Below are 18,286 nucleotides of genomic sequence, written 5' to 3' on the forward strand. Positions count from 1 at the left end.
TCTAGCATAGTTTGATGCACTCAGAAGTGGTTTACATCATCCCATAATTTTCTTGTTCTTAGAAGGATCACTTGTATTCTTTAATGAGTCAAAATGGTCTGCTATTGATAACTTTTCCAATCAATGTGACAGTCCATTGCAGGAGATTGATACATACCAATAGCTTGCTTTATAGAGTATACATGAGAAGTCTAACTAGCAACCCTAATGAAGAAGACAAACGGTGGATCCATCAGTGAAATGTGTGAGAAAGCTCATACATATTTTCTACGGCATCTGCTGGGAATATGGTACAAGAAAATGAGGACAGGGAGAATGAAAACGAGCCAGACCAAAACTCCTTTTTTAATGTTTATTTTAGAGGGAGGCTAGTCATTGATTAAACTAATCCAATATCTGGGAACATTCTTTTTTAATCTTCACTTTGCCTTTTATGCAGCTTGAAATTTGGGAGGCTCCTCTTTGAAGTAGAGCAGGGCCGGGTCTGAAAGGAACAAACAGTTTCCCAGACAGATGTGTGAAGAAATGCCTGGGGCCGTGTGCTTCTTGCTTGGGTTAGATGTGCGGGGGCCAGGCAGTTACATACACAGCAATGTGAAATATGAATATTCTTTCGCCTCCATGGGGAATTTTTTTCCGATAGTAAAAAGGAAGGGAGGAAGCCATTCTGCTGTTTTCCCACGTCCTCTGCCTTCTCTTGAAGCTTGTGCTCATTTGCATGTGTTGCTGCTTGTGCCATTCCGAGATTCTTTTTAAGGCTCATGTATAAAAATGGCACTGGTTTTTGTGTTTTTTTTTTGACATTTAAAAAAAATTATTTTTAATTGAAGTACAGCAGATTTACAATGTTGTATTTATTTCTGTTGTACAGCAAAGTGACTCAGTTACATATGTATATATTTTTTCATATTCTCTTCCATTATGGTTTATGTTTATATTTTTTCATATTCTCTTCCATTATGGTTTATCACACAGTATTGAATATTCTACAATTCTCTGTGCTATACAGTAGGACCCTGTCATTTATCCATCCTATATATGAGCTTACATCAATAACACTATTTTTAAATGATATTTCTTTTCCTTTTATTTTTTCATTCCTATGCAATGATGGTAAAAGCCGACTTGACATTTCTAAAAAATTGTTTTGTTTCAATTACAGAGTCTCCATGGCAACAGCATCATCCCAGGTCCTCATTCCTGAAATCAACCTCAATGACACATTTGACACCTTCGCCTTAGATTTTTCCCGAGAGAAGAAATTGCTAGAATGTCTGGATTACCTTACAGGTATTGTCTTTGGTGTCTTCTTTAATACCAGGTACATTCAATGATGCAAAACTTTGCCACTAGATGAGTTTCCTAAAACCAGAGGTGTGGACTTCTGGTGAGGAATGAAGTCTAATATTCCTGTAAAAAATGTTTGATATTCCTTTTTTTTTTTCTAAGCAAAATAATACAGCCCAAGATTCATTGGGGACAGAGGCAAAAAGACAATCTAGGTCACTAAAAGCACACTTACCACCATTTTTTCTCAGAGTATGGGTACCATACATGATACTTCTGTCAGCCAGTACAGGGTTAGCGTGGCTGTTTTCCATTTCATGTCCACAAGGCAGATGACTCTCACAGTACCTTGGCCAAGAAAAATGTGGCAGCTAACTCTGATGGGGTATCTACCCTGCTCCACCTCTTGGTGTTTAACCTTCACAACATCGAATTGAGGTCAGGAGGTATTATAATCCTCATTTTGCAAACAGTAGAGGTCATGCATCTTGCTGGAGGTCAGATGAGCTAGGGAGAGGCAGAATTGGGATATACCTCAGGTCTGTACACACTCCAAAGACCTCCGCCTCTTTCTACTAAAAGACTGGATTTCATCTTGGCAAAGGTCACCATAGCAAATGTCCCCCAGATCACAGTAGGATTCCTGGTGCCATGTTTCAGTTCTGTGGTTTCTGGCAGGCTTTTTCTTGGGGGTCAAGCTTAAAAAACAAAATCAGCCATAATACAAGAAAACCTTAGGCTACTCCTAGTCCTAACCATGCTCCCAAATTTTTCTTTGTTGTCAACCCCTGGGCTTCCCAGGTAGCTCAGTGTAAAGATACCACCTGCCAATGCAGGAGACTCGGGTTCAATCCCTGGGTTGGGGTGGTCCCCTGGAGAAGGAAATGGCAACCCGCTCCAGTATTTTTGCCTAGAGAATCCATGGACAGAGGAGCCTGGTGGGCTATAATCCATGGGATCACAAAAGAGTTGGACATGACTGAGCAATTATACAACTAAAGCAAGAACAGACATGATAGAATGTGGACTGAGTAGACAACTTTATCTGTGTTGTCCAAGGCTGCAGATGCCTGTGACTTCAGAGAAGCTCTGTGTACACAGTGAAGCCAGGTGTGCACTGAACTTAGGATCTACCACCTTCAAGAGACCACATCCTTAACTGAGCACATCAGTGTCTCCACTCTCATCGTGTATGTGTGTGTGAGAGCGAGAGAGAGTGTGCGTGCACATACATGCAGCTGGGAAAAGGGAAGCAGGAGAGAGGGAGCATTGGGTAATGGGTATTTTTCTAGTCTATGGTTAGAAAGCAGACTTGTATATTAAAGGGTGCTGTACCCAGAAGACCAATTTTTTCCTTACCTGGACCCAAGGTGTTATTTTTTAGCCTTTGTGCATCTGCAAGGGAGGCAAGTCACTCCAGAAACATCTTATCGTAGGGAATTCTTTCAAACCATATAATTCCTAGGAAGAAGGGAAGAAATTGACTCAGAAAGCATGTCCAGTAAGGAATCAAACTTGATTTTAGCCACTCATGGATATAACTCTGAGATTTATCTAAACTAACACTATTCCATAGAATTTTCTAAGATGGTATGAACAGTCTCTATCCACACTGTCCAGTCAAGTACCTGCTAGCCACATAGGGTTATTGAAAATTTGACATGTGCTGAGTTTTTACGTGTAGTTTGCTTTAATTAAAATTTAATTGCAATGTCAAGAGCCACATGGAGCTCATGACTACTAAATTGGACCATTCAGGTCAGTCTTTCTGGCACTGAAATGCTTTATATTATAGCATGCTATTAAATAAAAGTCTCCTTTATTCTTGTATCATGTGGGAATGGGTGTGTTTGCAACAAGAGAAAATCCAGTGAGCAGTGACTGAACCCCTCAGAGAGGATTCCTATCACAGAAAACAGGACACCAGAGGTGTGCCACTTATGGCTGGACAGCAGTTCTGTGATGACTTCAGACACCAGGCTCTCTTTTTCTGCTTTGCTATCCTCATCTTGCCACATGATTCCATAACGACTCCACCTCCAAGCATTATGCCCAAGTTACAGACAAAAAGAAAGGGACAAGAGGGGAAATGATAACCAAAAGCTCTGTCTACCAGGTTTGTCTTTATTTAGGAAAACCAAAACCTTGTTCAGCAGACAGACCAATCCAGGGCTTCCCTGGTGGTCCAGGGGTTAAGGATCGCCTGCCAAAGCAGAGGACATGGGTTCAATCCCTGCTTCTGTAGGATCCCACATGCCACATGGCAAAGAAGTCCATGTGCCTCAACTACAGAAGCCCATGAGCCCTAGCACCTGTGCTCCACAACAAGAAAAGCTACTGCAATGAGAAGCCTGTGCTCCGCAAATAGAGAATAGCCCCTGCTCACTGCAACTAGAGAAAGCCCCTGTGCGGAAATGAAGACCCAGTAGAGCCAAAAATAATAAGTAAATCTTTTTTTAAAAAAGTGAAAAAGACACATCCAGGAAATTTCCACTTCTGTCTTATGGGCCAGATCCATGTTGCAAGGTCATGCCCAAGGGCAAAGACAACTGCAAAATGTTTGGCTGGGCATGTGGCCATTTCTGCACAAAATCAGTGCCTTATTGATAAGAGTGTGTCCTCCCCCTTTCCCAATAGTTGTTTAATAGCATTTCAGGAAATGTATGCCCATTCTCATCTGTGTGTGAATGCCAAGGTACTGACTGCAGGGGAAATTGTGACCTTAGTTTGCACTGACTTGTAATGTGTACACCATATATCATCCCAATGACTGTTTATGCCAAACGAGAGACCATATGGGGTACCTGTTATTATGCCTTCTTAGCTGTCAACCTCCAATACAAATTTGGACCATTTCTAGACATAACATCAATCCTGGCCATAACATACAATGCTTGGCTGATATTGCCAAGTCCAAATAGTTTATCAGACATTTGTAAGCAGGAAACGAAGTGTTTGTGAAGTATTAGCCCACCATTGCTTGTGTCCTGTTTATGATAGAAGCAAGAAAATAACATTTATGGGACCAGTTGCGTGAATATTGAAATTGGCAGCCCGCTGCTGTTCTCATTTACAGTAAATTGGATATTGACTTTTTAGGACAAAGCTATTGGCTTTATAATCAAAACAGGGTTAGCCTGCCTGACTATGAAAACAAGATTTTTTTTGCCCCTGACATGCCTCTAAATGATATGTCAAGTGAATAAGCCAAAGAGGTGACATTTCCTCTCTGATTACAGCTACAGCCATGTGTCTCCCAGCTACCTGCCTATTTCCAACACTTTTCTTTATATGTAATCATATATAGCAGTGCAGAAAAAAACAAATCTCTCTACAGTAGTTGACAGAGAAATAATTCCAGGAACTATTTAGATGATGGGAGAATAAATATTTCTCCACTGATCCATGCAGGGTGATCCCACACTAACAGGGACCACACATATAGTAAAAAGCATGTTTTATGATGCAGCTGGGCCTCCCCTGTAGAAGGTCATCTCTTCATCCAAGTCACAGCACATGACATCTTGCACGTGGATACTTTGGGAGACAGATATATCAAGTCATATCGCAGAAAGAATGCTTTAAATGGGCTCTGTAGAGTCCTTTGATTTTACTGAACAACTTTTTTTTCAAGTTATCTTTTTTAAAAATTGTATTTTTTTTCAAGTACAATTGATTCACAATGTTGCATTAGTTTTAGGTGTACTGCAAAGTGATCCAGTTATACATATACATATATCCACTCTTTTTAAAATTCTTTTCCATTATGGTTTATCACAGGATATTGAGTATATTTCCCTGTGCTCTACAGTAGGACCTTGCTGTTTATCTACTCTAAAAGTAATAGTTTACATCTGCTAATCCCAAACTCCCACTCCATCCCTCTCCCACCCCTTGGCAACCACAAGTCTGTTCTCTATGTCTGTGAACCTGTTTGTTTCATAGATTGTTTCATTTATGTTATATTTTAGATTCCACATATAAATGATATCATGGTATTTTTTTCCATATGGCACTTAGTATGATAATCTCTTAAATCCATGGCACATGGCATTATTTCATTCTTTTTAATGGCTGTGTAGTATTTCTTACTGCACACCTTAATGCAGTGACTGCTGCATGTAAGTGCTCTACAGTGTTCGTGGAATTCAATAACCAATAGACTAAGCTGGGTTACCTGACTTTATGTTGCAGACATAAAAGTCAGTTGGCTTCATATAATATTTGTCCTGCGTGTATCTTCAGGTGGCAAAGTGAAGACTACTAAAACAATCAAAATTTTAAATTTTACCATCTTCATAAACTTTGCTCCCTCCTCAGGTTTCTTTAGGAGTCATCCATCCTAACCAGAGTTTCAAGCAGTAAAGAATTCTCTTAACAGTGTAAGCAAACATGTCTCCTCATCTGTCGGATGCAGATTATTTCTCCTTTTGAATTTAGGTTCTGGTGTACAGTAGAATGAAAATAAAGGCCTAGATCGATTCTTTAAACCAGGGCTCAGCAAACTTTGACTATAAAGGGCCAGATAGTAAATATTTTAGGCTCTGCAGGACATATGGTCACAACTATTCAACTCTGCTATTGCACAAAGGCAGCCAGAGACAATACGTAAAGGAATGAGCCTGGCCGTGTTCCAATAAAACTTTATTTACAAAAACAGGCAGTGGGCCAGATCTGGCCCATAGCCATAGTTTTCCAGCCCCTGCTCTAAAATATTATTGCCCATGCAAAGCACTCAATGCCTAGGCTTTTTCTTGCTCACAAACTCATCTCATAACCATAAATAACTCATAATAAACCATAATAAAACCAGTTATTGAAATCAATCCAGTAGAACTCAACTGAAAAATCATCATTTGGGTAGGATTTAGACTTCTCTGCTGCAGAATGTGTTCAAGACATAAAACAGCAGCCTTGCCCAATGATAAACTTAATCAAATGCCAAGGAATCCTGTTTTTCTTGGGGAAAGAGCATGTACTTCTTAGATATGACTGATTGGTAATCATGTTCTTAATTTGAAATATCACCTATAAACTGAAAAACGAGAGGAAAATAGAACCCCACTAACAAATTTTCATAAGGCATCAACACATCTAACAAAAGAAATTTTTTGAAGAATTATTTAACTGATTTGTTAAGGGTTAACAAACAGCAGCATTTTTCCAGATGAGTGGCTGCATATAAAAATCTGTGGCATGTTGGAACTCAGAAGTTGGCTAAGTTTGGCTCCCATGCCATATCTGGTCTTCACCTGTTTTTGTTAATAAAGTTCTACTAGAATCTGGCCATGTCTCTCAGTGGACAAATAGTCTCTGGCTGCTTTCTGTACAAAGGCAGAATTGAGTAGTTGCAGCAGAGACCAGGGCAGCAGAATATGAAATGCTTGGATAGCATTACCGACTCAACAGACATGAACTTGGGCAAACTCCGGGAGACAGTGAGGGACAGGGAGGCCTGGCATGCTGCAGTCCATGCAGTTGCAAAGAGTCGGACACGACTTAGCAACTGAACAGCAACAGCAGAGACCATATGATCCACAAAGCCTAAAATATCGACCATCTAGCTCTTTACCGAAAAAGTTTGCATCCCCACAATGGGGGCTAAATGACAAAAGTTCATCTTGGTGACTTTTTGTTTAAAATGCTTTCTTCCATGAATAAAAGAGTCTTGTTTGCTTACCCTTATAGACATGCTTTCATGATACACAGAGAGAAGATATTGGCTGGCTGAAGTCACACCACCTGGGAAAAATCAACAGTGATAACCAGCCAACGAAATGTTCTTTGGATTGGGATCACTGTCTCTAGAATAATAGTTCTGATGGATAGATTTTAAAAGGCCTGCTTTGACTATCAAGACAACCCCTCTGAAAGGGATCCCAGACGTGTCTGCTTCTCTGCTGATGACCTTCTTGTTCCCCACAGCTCCCAACCCTCCCACAATTAGAGAAGAGCTCTGCACGGCTTCCTATGACACCATAACCGTTCACTGGACCTCCGATGATGAATTCAGTGTGGTTTCCTATGAGCTCCAGTACACCATCTTCACTGGACAAGCCAATGTTGTGAGTGAGTATCGCACACCCTATTGATTTCTCTATTGGGCGACTGTTTTCGGATCGATTGCATTCCTGAATTTAAATATCAAGGGAAGACAAGGAAGGAGAGAGTACAGAGTATTTATTGGCTTGTCTTTCCTGACTAAGAAGATGATAGCACTCACTTGTACTATACTAGTAAAAATAATAGGCCAAATAGTGTTGAAAACTATTGATCTTTAGCAAACCATATGGACGAATCTTACAAACATATTGTTAAAGAAATCAGGAGACAAAAGAATCGATGCACTATGAGTATCTATACATGTATAAGTTAAAGATAAAAATAAACTATTTTGTTTAGAGATGTACACATGGTCTAAAAACTATAAAAGTTAGGATGATGATTACCTCTGTGATGGGAGGGGAGTAGCACCACTGGGGGAAAATGTATGGGAGTTTATGGGGTTAACAGCATTTTCTGGTGGAATTATATGGTTTAGTCATTATATCATACATTTAGTATTATTTTCTTTTTGAGTGTTATTTCATCATTTTTTTTGTTGTTGTTACCAACCTTGAGGGCTTCCCTGGTGGCTCAGAGGTTAAAGCGTCTGCCTGCAATGTGGGAGACCCGGGTTACCAACCTTGGGTCTATGTCACTTTATTTTTTATTTTAATGTTTGTATTATAGTTGATTTACAATGTTGTGTTAATTTCAGGTGTACAGGAAAGTGATTCCATTATACATGAACCCGTATCTATCCTTTAACAGTTTCTTGTCACATATAGGTTATTAGAGAATGAGTATAGTTCCCTGTGTTACACAGTAGGTCTTTATTGATATCTATTATATATATAGTAGTGAATATATGCTAATCCCAAACTCCTAATTTATCCCTCCCCTGACCTCTCCCCATGGGTAGCCACAAATTTGTCTTCAAAGTGTTTTTCTGTTTTATAAATAAGTTCATTTATGCTGTTTTTTTTAGATTCCATAAATAAGTGATACCATATGATACTTACCTTTGTCTGACGTATTTCACTTAGTATGATCATCTCTAGGTCCATCCATGTTGCTGCAAATGGTGTTATTTCATTTTTAATGGCTGAGTAATATTCCACCATATATCTGTACCACATCTTCACTGTGAATTTATCTGTTGATGGACATTTAGGTTGCCTCCATGTCTTCACTATTGTAAATAGTGCCACAGTGAACACTGGGATGCATGTATCTTTTCCAATTATGGTTTTCTCCAAATATGTGCACAAGAGTGGGGATTGCTGGATCATATGGTAGATCTATATTTAGTTTCTTAAGGAACCTTCATAAAGTTCTTCATAGTGGTTGTACCAATTTTCATTCCCACCAACACTGTAGGAGGGTTCCCTTTTCTCCACATCCTCTACAGCACTTGTTATTTGTAGACTTTTTGATGATGGCCATTCTGACCAGCGTGAGGTGATACCTCAGTGTAGTTTTGATTTGTATTTCTCTAATAACAAGTGATGTTGAACATTGTTTCATGTGTTTTAAGCTATAGATTATTCTTTTCTTAACTGTTATGCATAGTTGTTATGATTGAAGGAGACCTGGATTTGAATCCCAGCTTTGGTCCTCACCTCACTAGTACTATCATTTGGGACAAAGTATTGAACATCTTCTGAATCTATTTCTTCATCTGTAAGAAGAGGTAATGTTTTAGCTTCACATCATTGAGATACTAAAAGTAAAGGTCTTAGCCCTGTGTTTGCCAGTGTTAGCACATAACTATTCAAGGTTACTATTCCTACAAAAATATAGACTAGACCCACTGTCATTATATCTTTTGCCACATGGTAAAGGTCAGTCATGCACTTTGCTAGGAACATCTACATCAGCAGTCCCCAACCTTGTTGGCACCAGGGACCATTTTTGTGGATGCCAACCTGCTCACCTCCTGCTGTGTGGCCCAGTTTCTAACAGGCCATGGACCAGTACCAGTCTGTGGCCCAAGTGTCGGGGACCCCTGATCTACACAATAGCATTTAACACAGTCTTCACATGAAAGGCCTTCATTGAATGTTGTTTGTTCTTCTATCCTGTCAGTTGAAAAGACTATCCTTTGCAGATGTTCTACTGAATGATAAGATCTAAGAGTATAAAACTCTATGGAAAATTAGGAGAAAGAATGCTCCAAAGCTGGCTATAGCTCCATGTGCCACGAGGCAGACTTTTACTGTCCTAAGTCATGGTTCCTTCACTTGTCATAATAAATTCTAGTTAATTGCCCTCAACTGACTTTAGTGAAGGAGAATTAGATACTATCTATGAAGCTTTTTAATCTTATAAAAAGACTATCCGTAATTAAATTCATACACTCAAATGCAAAATTAATGACAATGTTAATTTTTTATTTTTCATTTTTATGAACAGGCTTATGACTATAGATGTTAACGAATTGCTTGTTGAGACATAGATATGTATTTAATTTTACAATATTTCCATGTTTTTTCCAAAATGATTTTTAATGCATTGTTGAAAATCTTCAATTGGAACCTTTTCCCGGCAGCCTATTTTATTATTGGCAAAAGCCAAAGGATCCATGTCTTCAGGCTTTCATGCAAAGTAGTTATCTGTATTTAATTTATTTTAGTCATTTTGAAAATATTCATGAAGGTTTTTAGACATATTCAGAAGAAGGAAGAGAACATTCACTTCTCTCCAGTCTGGTCGAAGAGACAAAGTGTGTTAGAAGCTTGTATGCAGTCTCTCTAAAAGGTGTCCATTGTTGCATAATGTTTTATACATAATGTTTTACTGTAAGATGACAGACAGTTGCTCTACAAGGCTCTGAAATCCCCAACATAACTAGGATCTTGTAATGAGCACCATCATGTAGGGAGATGCTTCTGACCCATGATGAATGAGAGAAAAAAAGTACAAAATCACCTAACTCGACTGTTGCCATATGAACTAATTATCTTCCAAGTTCCACTGTTGTTTTACTATTTCAGGCTGAATTGGAGAAGGTGAGTGTTGGCATCCCATCAAAGATTATTGAAAATGACTTTAGAGAGAAGTACACATTTTAGTTGGGATAGTTATGCGGGTGTTTCATAAAGTGATGAATAAAACCTGGTCATCAGTCCCAACACAGTGGGGTATCGAGGCAGAGAAGTCTGGTGCTTGGCACCATATGCGAGAAGTTAAGTGATGCTGGCACTTGACCAACACTAGCAATGTAATAATGGTGCACTTTGAGGCATCCCACTTACTCCAGGCCCCACCAGAGAATGGTCGACGTTGCTTTCTTGGCATTTATAATCAACTTCTCAATTATGACCTTGGCGATAGAGGTAAGCCTAAATTTTAAGAGTTAGCATTCATGAAAGCAGACTGTCCCAGGGTAAAGTTATCCAATCACATTTTACTACTCTATAAACATTTTGTTCTTTTAATATTCACAGAAAAAATTAGTGACCTCTTCGAAATAATCAGGATGGTCAGGGTCCCTTTTTAGTTTGGAAAGGGTTTCTGAAGCATTCAATCTTTTTGTTTTGGGTTAAGACTTCAGACTGTAAGCCAAGTTGCAGTTTGCAGCAATTTCAGACATCTGCTTTACAATGTTGCTGAAAGCATTCCCCCACCACATGAAACCCAGCATCAGGGTTATACAGTGATGTAAAGTTTATTGAAACATTTTTACATTTGCTTTCTTTGACCGCAATAGTCATTTTGCTGTGACATATGCAATTAAACAGGAACAGTGTAAATGCACTGACATTGATAGAATTCTCATTTGATTCTAGTGAAAGCTGTTATTGTTCACATGCATGCCAGACTGCTATTGACAAAGGTCTAGGAATATGAGTGGGTTATCCTAGAACAGAAAAGCTCATTCTTTCATTTTTTAATTTTTATTGAAGTATAGTTGATCTACAATTTGTGTTAGTTTCAGGTGACCAGCACAGTGATTCAGCTATACATATTTTTTTTCAGATTCTTTTCCCTTACATGTCCCTGTGCTCTATAGTAGGTCCTTACTGATTACCTATTTTATATATGTTTGTGTATGTCTGAGTTAATCCCAACTTCCTAATTTGTTCCTCACCATTCCCCTTTGATAGCTTTAAGTTTGTTTTCTGTCTGTTGTTTTATTACTATTGTAATAGTATTATTAAATATCTAAAGTGAGTTACAGGCTTCTTAGGGCCCAGAGCTCAGAATTCAAAATGACCCTTCTTTGGTTGGATCAACATCTGCTATTTGGTCGTGACACTAGCCTGAAGTGTTGAATTTGTTACCTCTATGTTCAGGGAAAAGGGAAAATGAGAAAGGATCAAGAGAGGTATGTAAGTGGGAGAGTCCCATGTTACTAAGCTACGTGTGGATGTGTACCTGGGCCTTATACAGGTGAGAACTGGTAGGAGAATGAGGGGGCTGCTGGGGGTGAGGGGTGAATGGGGCCTTAGTTCTCTAGTACATCTCTAAACACTGACATACCACCCTCATCCTCTTCTCTGAGCCTCACATTGCTTCCTTGCTTTATGGCAACTCTGTGAGATCTGGAAATGAAAAGAGTGTGAGAAATTTCATAAGGTTTCTCATATATGTGAACATGTATGTTTATTTAGTTAAATACTCACTGAAGTGTGGCTGAAAATACTGTGTACCCCAGATACATATCTTAGGGGGTGAATTTTCATAATTAACATTAAGTTCTTCTGTGAGATTCATGAACAATGATGAATGGAAAACTTGGAGATGGTATTTAGTAGGATTCAGAGACAGCTGTTGGGGCGTGAACATCTTGAAGTGCTATGCAGATACTTGTGGGTTGGTATGGATATGCATTTGTGATTTCCTTGTACATTTCATTAGAAACTCAAAGAGGTAAGATGAAGTATGATTAAGGTGTAAGTTGCCTCAAGATCAAAAGAACTAACCCTTTGACTTGCAAATCCCCTGAAAGGGAAGGAGGGGTGGCAAGTTGAGAAGCCCCTCAGGAAGTGGAAGGCCTCGGCCTTCTACTGAGAATTAGTGAAGGAAATTCACCAGAGTCAGGAAACAGCCATGACAGCCCAGTCACCAGGGGGCTGGGCAAAGGTTTGATTAGAGTGGAGATTGATGGGCAGAGAGGGGAGAAACAAGAGTCGGGCCCAGTACCAAAGAGATGTTTTCAGCATCAGCCACAGCTGCACAACAAAACAGCTTCCTTTTTCCTCATGTTCTTCCTGGCATCGTAAATCCACAAACTGCTCCTCAAACCACATCCTGCAGCATGCATCCAGAGCATTGGCCCTGCTCTGCTCTGGAACCAGCCATACTGGGGATGCAGATGGTCACAGTCCCTGGTGATGCTTTTGTCAGAGCTCCACTGGGCCCTGAGTTGCCTTTGGGTGCCACACGGCTCCAGGGTTCTCGTAGGAACACATGACCTGAATCAATTACAATCAGACCAGTACTGGGCCACAGATAAGCCCCATAATAATTTTCTTAGCTCTCCTGTCCAAAGTTGGGCTGGTGTTGGCCAGTTTCTGCTGGTCTTAGTCCTGAACTGGCTGGGCCGTTGAGCTGGTCCCTGTGTCTCTGCTCCCATTGGGATGAGCAGACTATCCAGAATGTTCTTCCCCTGGCAGAGGCCCAAGAGGACCACAGACTCTCAAGGGCTTGTGATGTCTCCTCTTGCCACTGGTGTGTTGTCACCGCAGCCTCATTTTCTTGGCCAGAGCAGGTCACATAGCCAAATCCAAAGCCACGAGGTAAAAGACAGCATATCCATCCCATCTCTTTAGAAGGAGTAGCCACAAAGTCACTTAGATATGGATCCTGGGCGGGGTGGAGAATGAGAAGCAAAAATATGGAACCTCCTATATCTCCATTAGTGAGGTCAATGTCTCATACATGATCTGGGTCTGTTCTTACCCTCTGTGAGTCTCAAAACTGATGAGATCCAAGACTGAATGTTCATCATGATGTGAGCAGGGGGGAGGGATGTGTGGTCACTTGCTTTCTTTCCCTCCCACAGCACCTAGTAACACATGACCAGGCACAGCACTTAAGATACTGCTGCTCCCATCCACGTGGAACAGAATTTGCAAAACAGTCGTCTTAGTTGATCTTTCCACTTAGAGCACATGGTGGGAATATATAGTAATAAATATAGGTCGCTGTCCTTATTGTAGGCAGATACTGAGCACTCGAGTGGATTGGTGGGCACCTGAAGAAGTCACAAAGCTTTTCATTGCTGATCCCAACAACTGAAAATTCCACAACCTTAATATACAGATTTGCCCCGTGCTTGCTCTAAAGAACTCACCACGTCTGCTTGGCTTTGCAGGTCTGTGCAACTCGGCTGATAGCTGGATGATCGTGCCCAACATCAAGCAGAACCACTACACGGTCCACGGGCTGCAAAGCGGCACCAAGTACATCTTCATTGTCAAGGCCATCAACCAGGCAGGCAGCCGCAGCAGTGAGCCTGGGAAGTTGAAGACGAACAGTACGTGCCATGAACTCAGCAGAACTATCATCTCTAACCTGCTCTCCTTCCAGCTGCCCCTGGCCCCCTTCATTTCCCTTTTCTCTGTCCCAGGCATTGCTTACAACCTGAGACAGCCAGCATGGAGTCAGGGTTTTTCCATCCAATCCTCTATTCCAAGCCTGGCACAGAGCTAGGACTCTTTGTAAATTGCCAGCAGTCTTCTTTTCCATATGTGCATGTGTGTGTGCACACTCAGTCGTGTCCAACTCTTTGTGACCCCATGAACTGTAGCCTGCCAGGCTCCTCTGTCCATGGGATTTCCCAGGCAAGAATACTGGAGTGGCTTGCCATTTCTTCCAGCAGGGGATCTTCCTGCCCTAATAGCAGAATCTCAAATTACTAAGTCTTTCTTCAGGTAGCTTCTAGGTCTGTGATTCTCAATCAGAAGTGATTGTGGTCCCCAGAGGGACACTAAGCCACATCTGGAGTCATTTCTGGTTGTCACAGCTGGGTGTTACTGGTGTCGAGTGGTTAGATGCCAGGGGTGATGGGAAACTCTCACTGTGTCCAGGATGGTCCCAACAACGAAGAGTGAACTGGGCTATGTGTGCATGCATCTTGTAACACTGTCATCTCCCGCTCTCTCTCTCTCTGCCCACATGTGTTTTATTTTATCCTCCTCTTCTTTCTCCACATCTTTTTGGTCTAGAAATATTATGCTATATAATATGGTATTTGTTTGCATAAGACCTCCCAGGAGAAAGTCGATTGGAGTATGTCAACATCACATCATGCTTTAGGGTTGCCAGCCAATCTATAGGAACTACTTTTTAAGAAGAACCTTCATTTAACCCAATCTGTGATTTCAGTAGTCAAGTAACTTAATTTTACTCCACATATTTGTCCTTAAGACACATACTCTTAAACATAAGCTAATTTCTCAAGGGTTCTGCTGGTAGAGAAGGAAATGTCTTTGGAGAATAAGGGAAAAAATGAATGCATACTGGAAAAAACCTGTAACAGCGGATGGGAAACCCAAATGAACTTTTTGGCCAACCCAATATATACACTGAGGTTTATTCTGTAGAATGGATCTTTGAGGCTTCTTATTTGTGCCTTATGGTTTTACTAAAGATAATGTATTCATTTCATATGGACAGGTAATCTTGTACTTCTAGACATGCAATCATTGATCAGATGTTATTAAATTATATACAAGAGGTTGGTAAACTTTTTCTGTAATGTGCCAAATAATAACTATTCTGGGCTGTGCAGGTCAGATGATCTTGGTTACAGGTGTTCAACTCTGGTAGAAAAGCAAGGCCTGGCCACGCTTCATTAAAACTTTATTGAAAGACACAGGCAGTGGGCTCAATATGGCCTGCGGGCTGTAGTTTGCCGAACTCTTAGGTGTACAGATCTTACAATGCATTGAATTCTTTAGCCAAGTAAATGATTAATTTCTTCTGTGAACTAATCTATCCTCATTAAAGCAAAAGCCTTGAACCTAGACAGAGTAGGTCATAGTTTCCTTGAGAAACACATCCATGGCACAAGTGGAATTTGTTCCCTGTGGAGGCAGGGGGCTGGACCTAACACCAGATGGCAAGACCCTGCTCTGCATATGTGTGGGTAGGGGTGGGAGCTGAGGAAAACACGATGGATCTCACCATTATAAGGCCAGTCTTTTCAATGGCTGTGACATTCTGATCTTCCTCACTGGGAGAAGGGTAAATAACACAGCCTTCATCTTCAGTGATGGCTGCACCTTTATGGAATTCCTTCCTAACCACCTATTAGGGTCCAATTATTTTTAAGGCACATTCTATCATCACCTTTGTCTTTTTTTTTTAATTTGATGGAAGTACAGATTTACAATGTTGCGTTGATTTCTGCTGTAAAGTGATTCAGTTGTACATGTAGATACATTCATTTCTCATATTCTTTTCCATTATGGTTTATCACACCTTTTAAGCCAATCTATCTTCAGACTCTTTTTGTCTTAGCTGGTGTGATCATTCCTGAGGACCTTATCTTTTTGTTCACAAGCTATGCCAAAATTTAAACTACACATGGACTTCAGTAGGTCTTATAGTCTTTGAGAATACCCCCTGCCTGCTCAAAACTTGAGGATTTTCTCAGCTCCCCTTTAAGTTTTTCTTTGATATGAACAGAAATCTAAAAATGGGTCAGCAAACTACTGACCATGGGCCAGATTCAGCTACCTGTTTTTGTAAATAAAGTTTTATTGACACATAGCACTGCCTGTCTGTTCCCCTGTGTCTCTGGCTGCTGCCATGTTTTGACAGGAGGATTAAATAGCCCCAGAAGAAACCACATGGCCAGCATAGCTGAAAATAGGAAATATCTGGCCTCTTACAGAAAAAGTATGCTGGTCCCTGCCTGATTTATAAGAAAGAATTTTAGAAGTGCCATTGTCATGTTTTTATCCAAGGAGTGACACCCTTTGGCCTACCTGCATATGATGTAACACACACAACTGCTCCAGGCTGTCTGCCTCAGTTTCTCAGACAGCATCTTGCATTGCCATAGTCAGACTTACCAGAATGTTTCTGGTGATTGTCTGAGCACTGTGTGGAAGCGGCATTCCAACACAGCAGTGGAGTTTGAAAATCATGGTATTTGCATCACATTGTAATCCGTTTCCTGCCTTTAAGTGTCTGGTACCCACCGTGGTGTTGAATGACTGCCCCCACACCAGTGTTGAATTTTCAAAGCAGTAACAGTTAATGAGAGGATGGATATTCAGGTGTGATTCGGCCAGAATTTTACAATGGTTCAATGTTCAAAACACAAAGACAAATAAATGAAACAGAGAGGACCATATTATGTCTATAAAGGAACTTTTACGTCTATAAACGAACTTGGGACTCAAAAACCCAGGTAGGTAGTAACCTGTCACATTTTCCTCCTGATCTTATGGGCTGAAAAATAGCCCATTTGATCGTCATTTTAAGCTCATGAGAATACTGCTCTAATTTGGAACAATCTCAAAATAATATAAGCCATTAGAATGTTCTGTACATTAAAACCTGCAGTCTTGATGTGTTTGGTTTCTGAGGTCTATTAAGCATGAATTCATCTGAAGCCAACTGAACAGGGGAATGGATGAAAATGAAGTCTTCGTTTTCTCCTCCCTTCCAGGATGACATCAGCCAGCACATTAACTGTGCTGCTGGTGTGTAGCTGGGATCCCCGGCAAAGCTTATACCACAGGCCCTGCTTGATCCTCACCCATGCTATTGTTGAACAGTGAGGGAAGCAACCTTGCATCCACAGCTCAGAGCTGACTGACTGCGAGCTCTCAGAGGCAGGGACATGTTTGTCCCCATGATTTTACTGTACTTTTTAAAGCTTATTCTGAAAATATGTTCTTGCTTAAGTTAGAATCCACAGTTCTTTTCATCTACCTCTTTTGTGTCTTGTAACCCTGTTTCTAGGCCAACCATTTAAACTGGACCCCAAATCTGCACATCGAAAGCTAAAAGTGTCCCATGATAACTTGACAGTAGAACGTGATGAGTCGTCATCCAAAAAGAGCCACACGCCTGAACGCTTCACCAGCCAAGGCAGCTATGGTGTAGCTGGAAATGTGTTCATTGATAGTGGCCGCCATTACTGGGAAGTGGTCATAAGTGGAAGCACATGGTAGGTACTCTGATCGAAATGTATTCTCTTTCACATTCTCCTCCACCATAGGTGATCACAAGAGATTGAACATAGCCCTCTATGCTACACAGCATGACCTTATTCCCCACATTTTATACATAGTAGTTTGCATCTGCCAATCCCAAACTCCTAATTTAGCCCTCCTCTCTCCCCACTTTGGTTATCACAAGTTTGTTTTTTGTGTCTGTGAGTCTGTTTGTTTTGTAAATAAGTCCATTTGTGTCATATTTTAGATTCCACACATAAGTGATATCATATGATATTTGTCTGACTTACTCCACTGAGTATGATCATCTCTGGGTCCATCCATGTTGCTGCAAGTGGCATTATTTCATTCTTTTTTATCGCTGAGTAGTATTCCATTGGGTGTATGTACCACATCTTCTTTATCCACTCAACTATTGATGGATATTGTCCTACAATTATAAAAAAAGAGCATATCTCATTCTATACTTTGTTAGAACATCAACCCAGGCCAAGGTCCATCTTGAAGAATAATATGCACAAAAGCTTTATCAGTCAGCTGTTGCTATAGTAATGCTGCATAATAAACACCCCAAAACTCAGTAGCTTCAGCCAACAATCATTTACTACTGTTCACTGACACTCACATCTCTGGGTTAGCTGATCGAAGCTAATCTCAACTGGGCCTTGCTTTAAGCTGCAGGTTGGATCTAGGTCTGTTCCATGGGTTTCTTCATCATGTTTGGACACATGGGCTACTTAGGTCATGTCCTTCTTGAGGAATCTGAGAGTAAAAACTCAACTATGCAAGCACATTTCAAACCTCTGCTTGTATCA

General features: G+C 40.5%; 1 protein-coding gene across 7 annotated transcripts in view; it reads left to right on the plus strand.

Moving 5' to 3' along the window:
• Positions 1 to 18,286, plus strand: part of MID1 (midline 1) — a 395,471-nt gene that overhangs the window by 367,091 nt on the left and 10,094 nt on the right. For 6 of the 7 annotated variants that reach the window (XM_043895871.1, XM_043895870.1, XM_043895868.1 and 3 more), the window contains 4 exons: positions 1,163 to 1,290; positions 7,213 to 7,356; positions 13,652 to 13,813; positions 17,257 to 17,464. In XM_043895871.1, the coding sequence (XP_043751806.1) occupies positions 1,163 to 1,290; positions 7,213 to 7,356; positions 13,652 to 13,813; positions 17,257 to 17,464 (642 nt within the window). Of the gene's footprint in view, positions 1 to 1,162; positions 1,291 to 7,212; positions 7,357 to 13,651; positions 13,814 to 17,256; positions 17,469 to 18,286 lie in introns of those variants that run through there. The other variant, XM_043895874.1, reaches the window with a different exon arrangement.

The sequence above is a fragment of the Cervus elaphus genome, chromosome X (genome assembly GCF_910594005.1).
Source record: "Cervus elaphus chromosome X, mCerEla1.1, whole genome shotgun sequence".
Classification (NCBI taxonomy): Eukaryota; Metazoa; Chordata; class Mammalia; order Artiodactyla; family Cervidae; genus Cervus; species Cervus elaphus.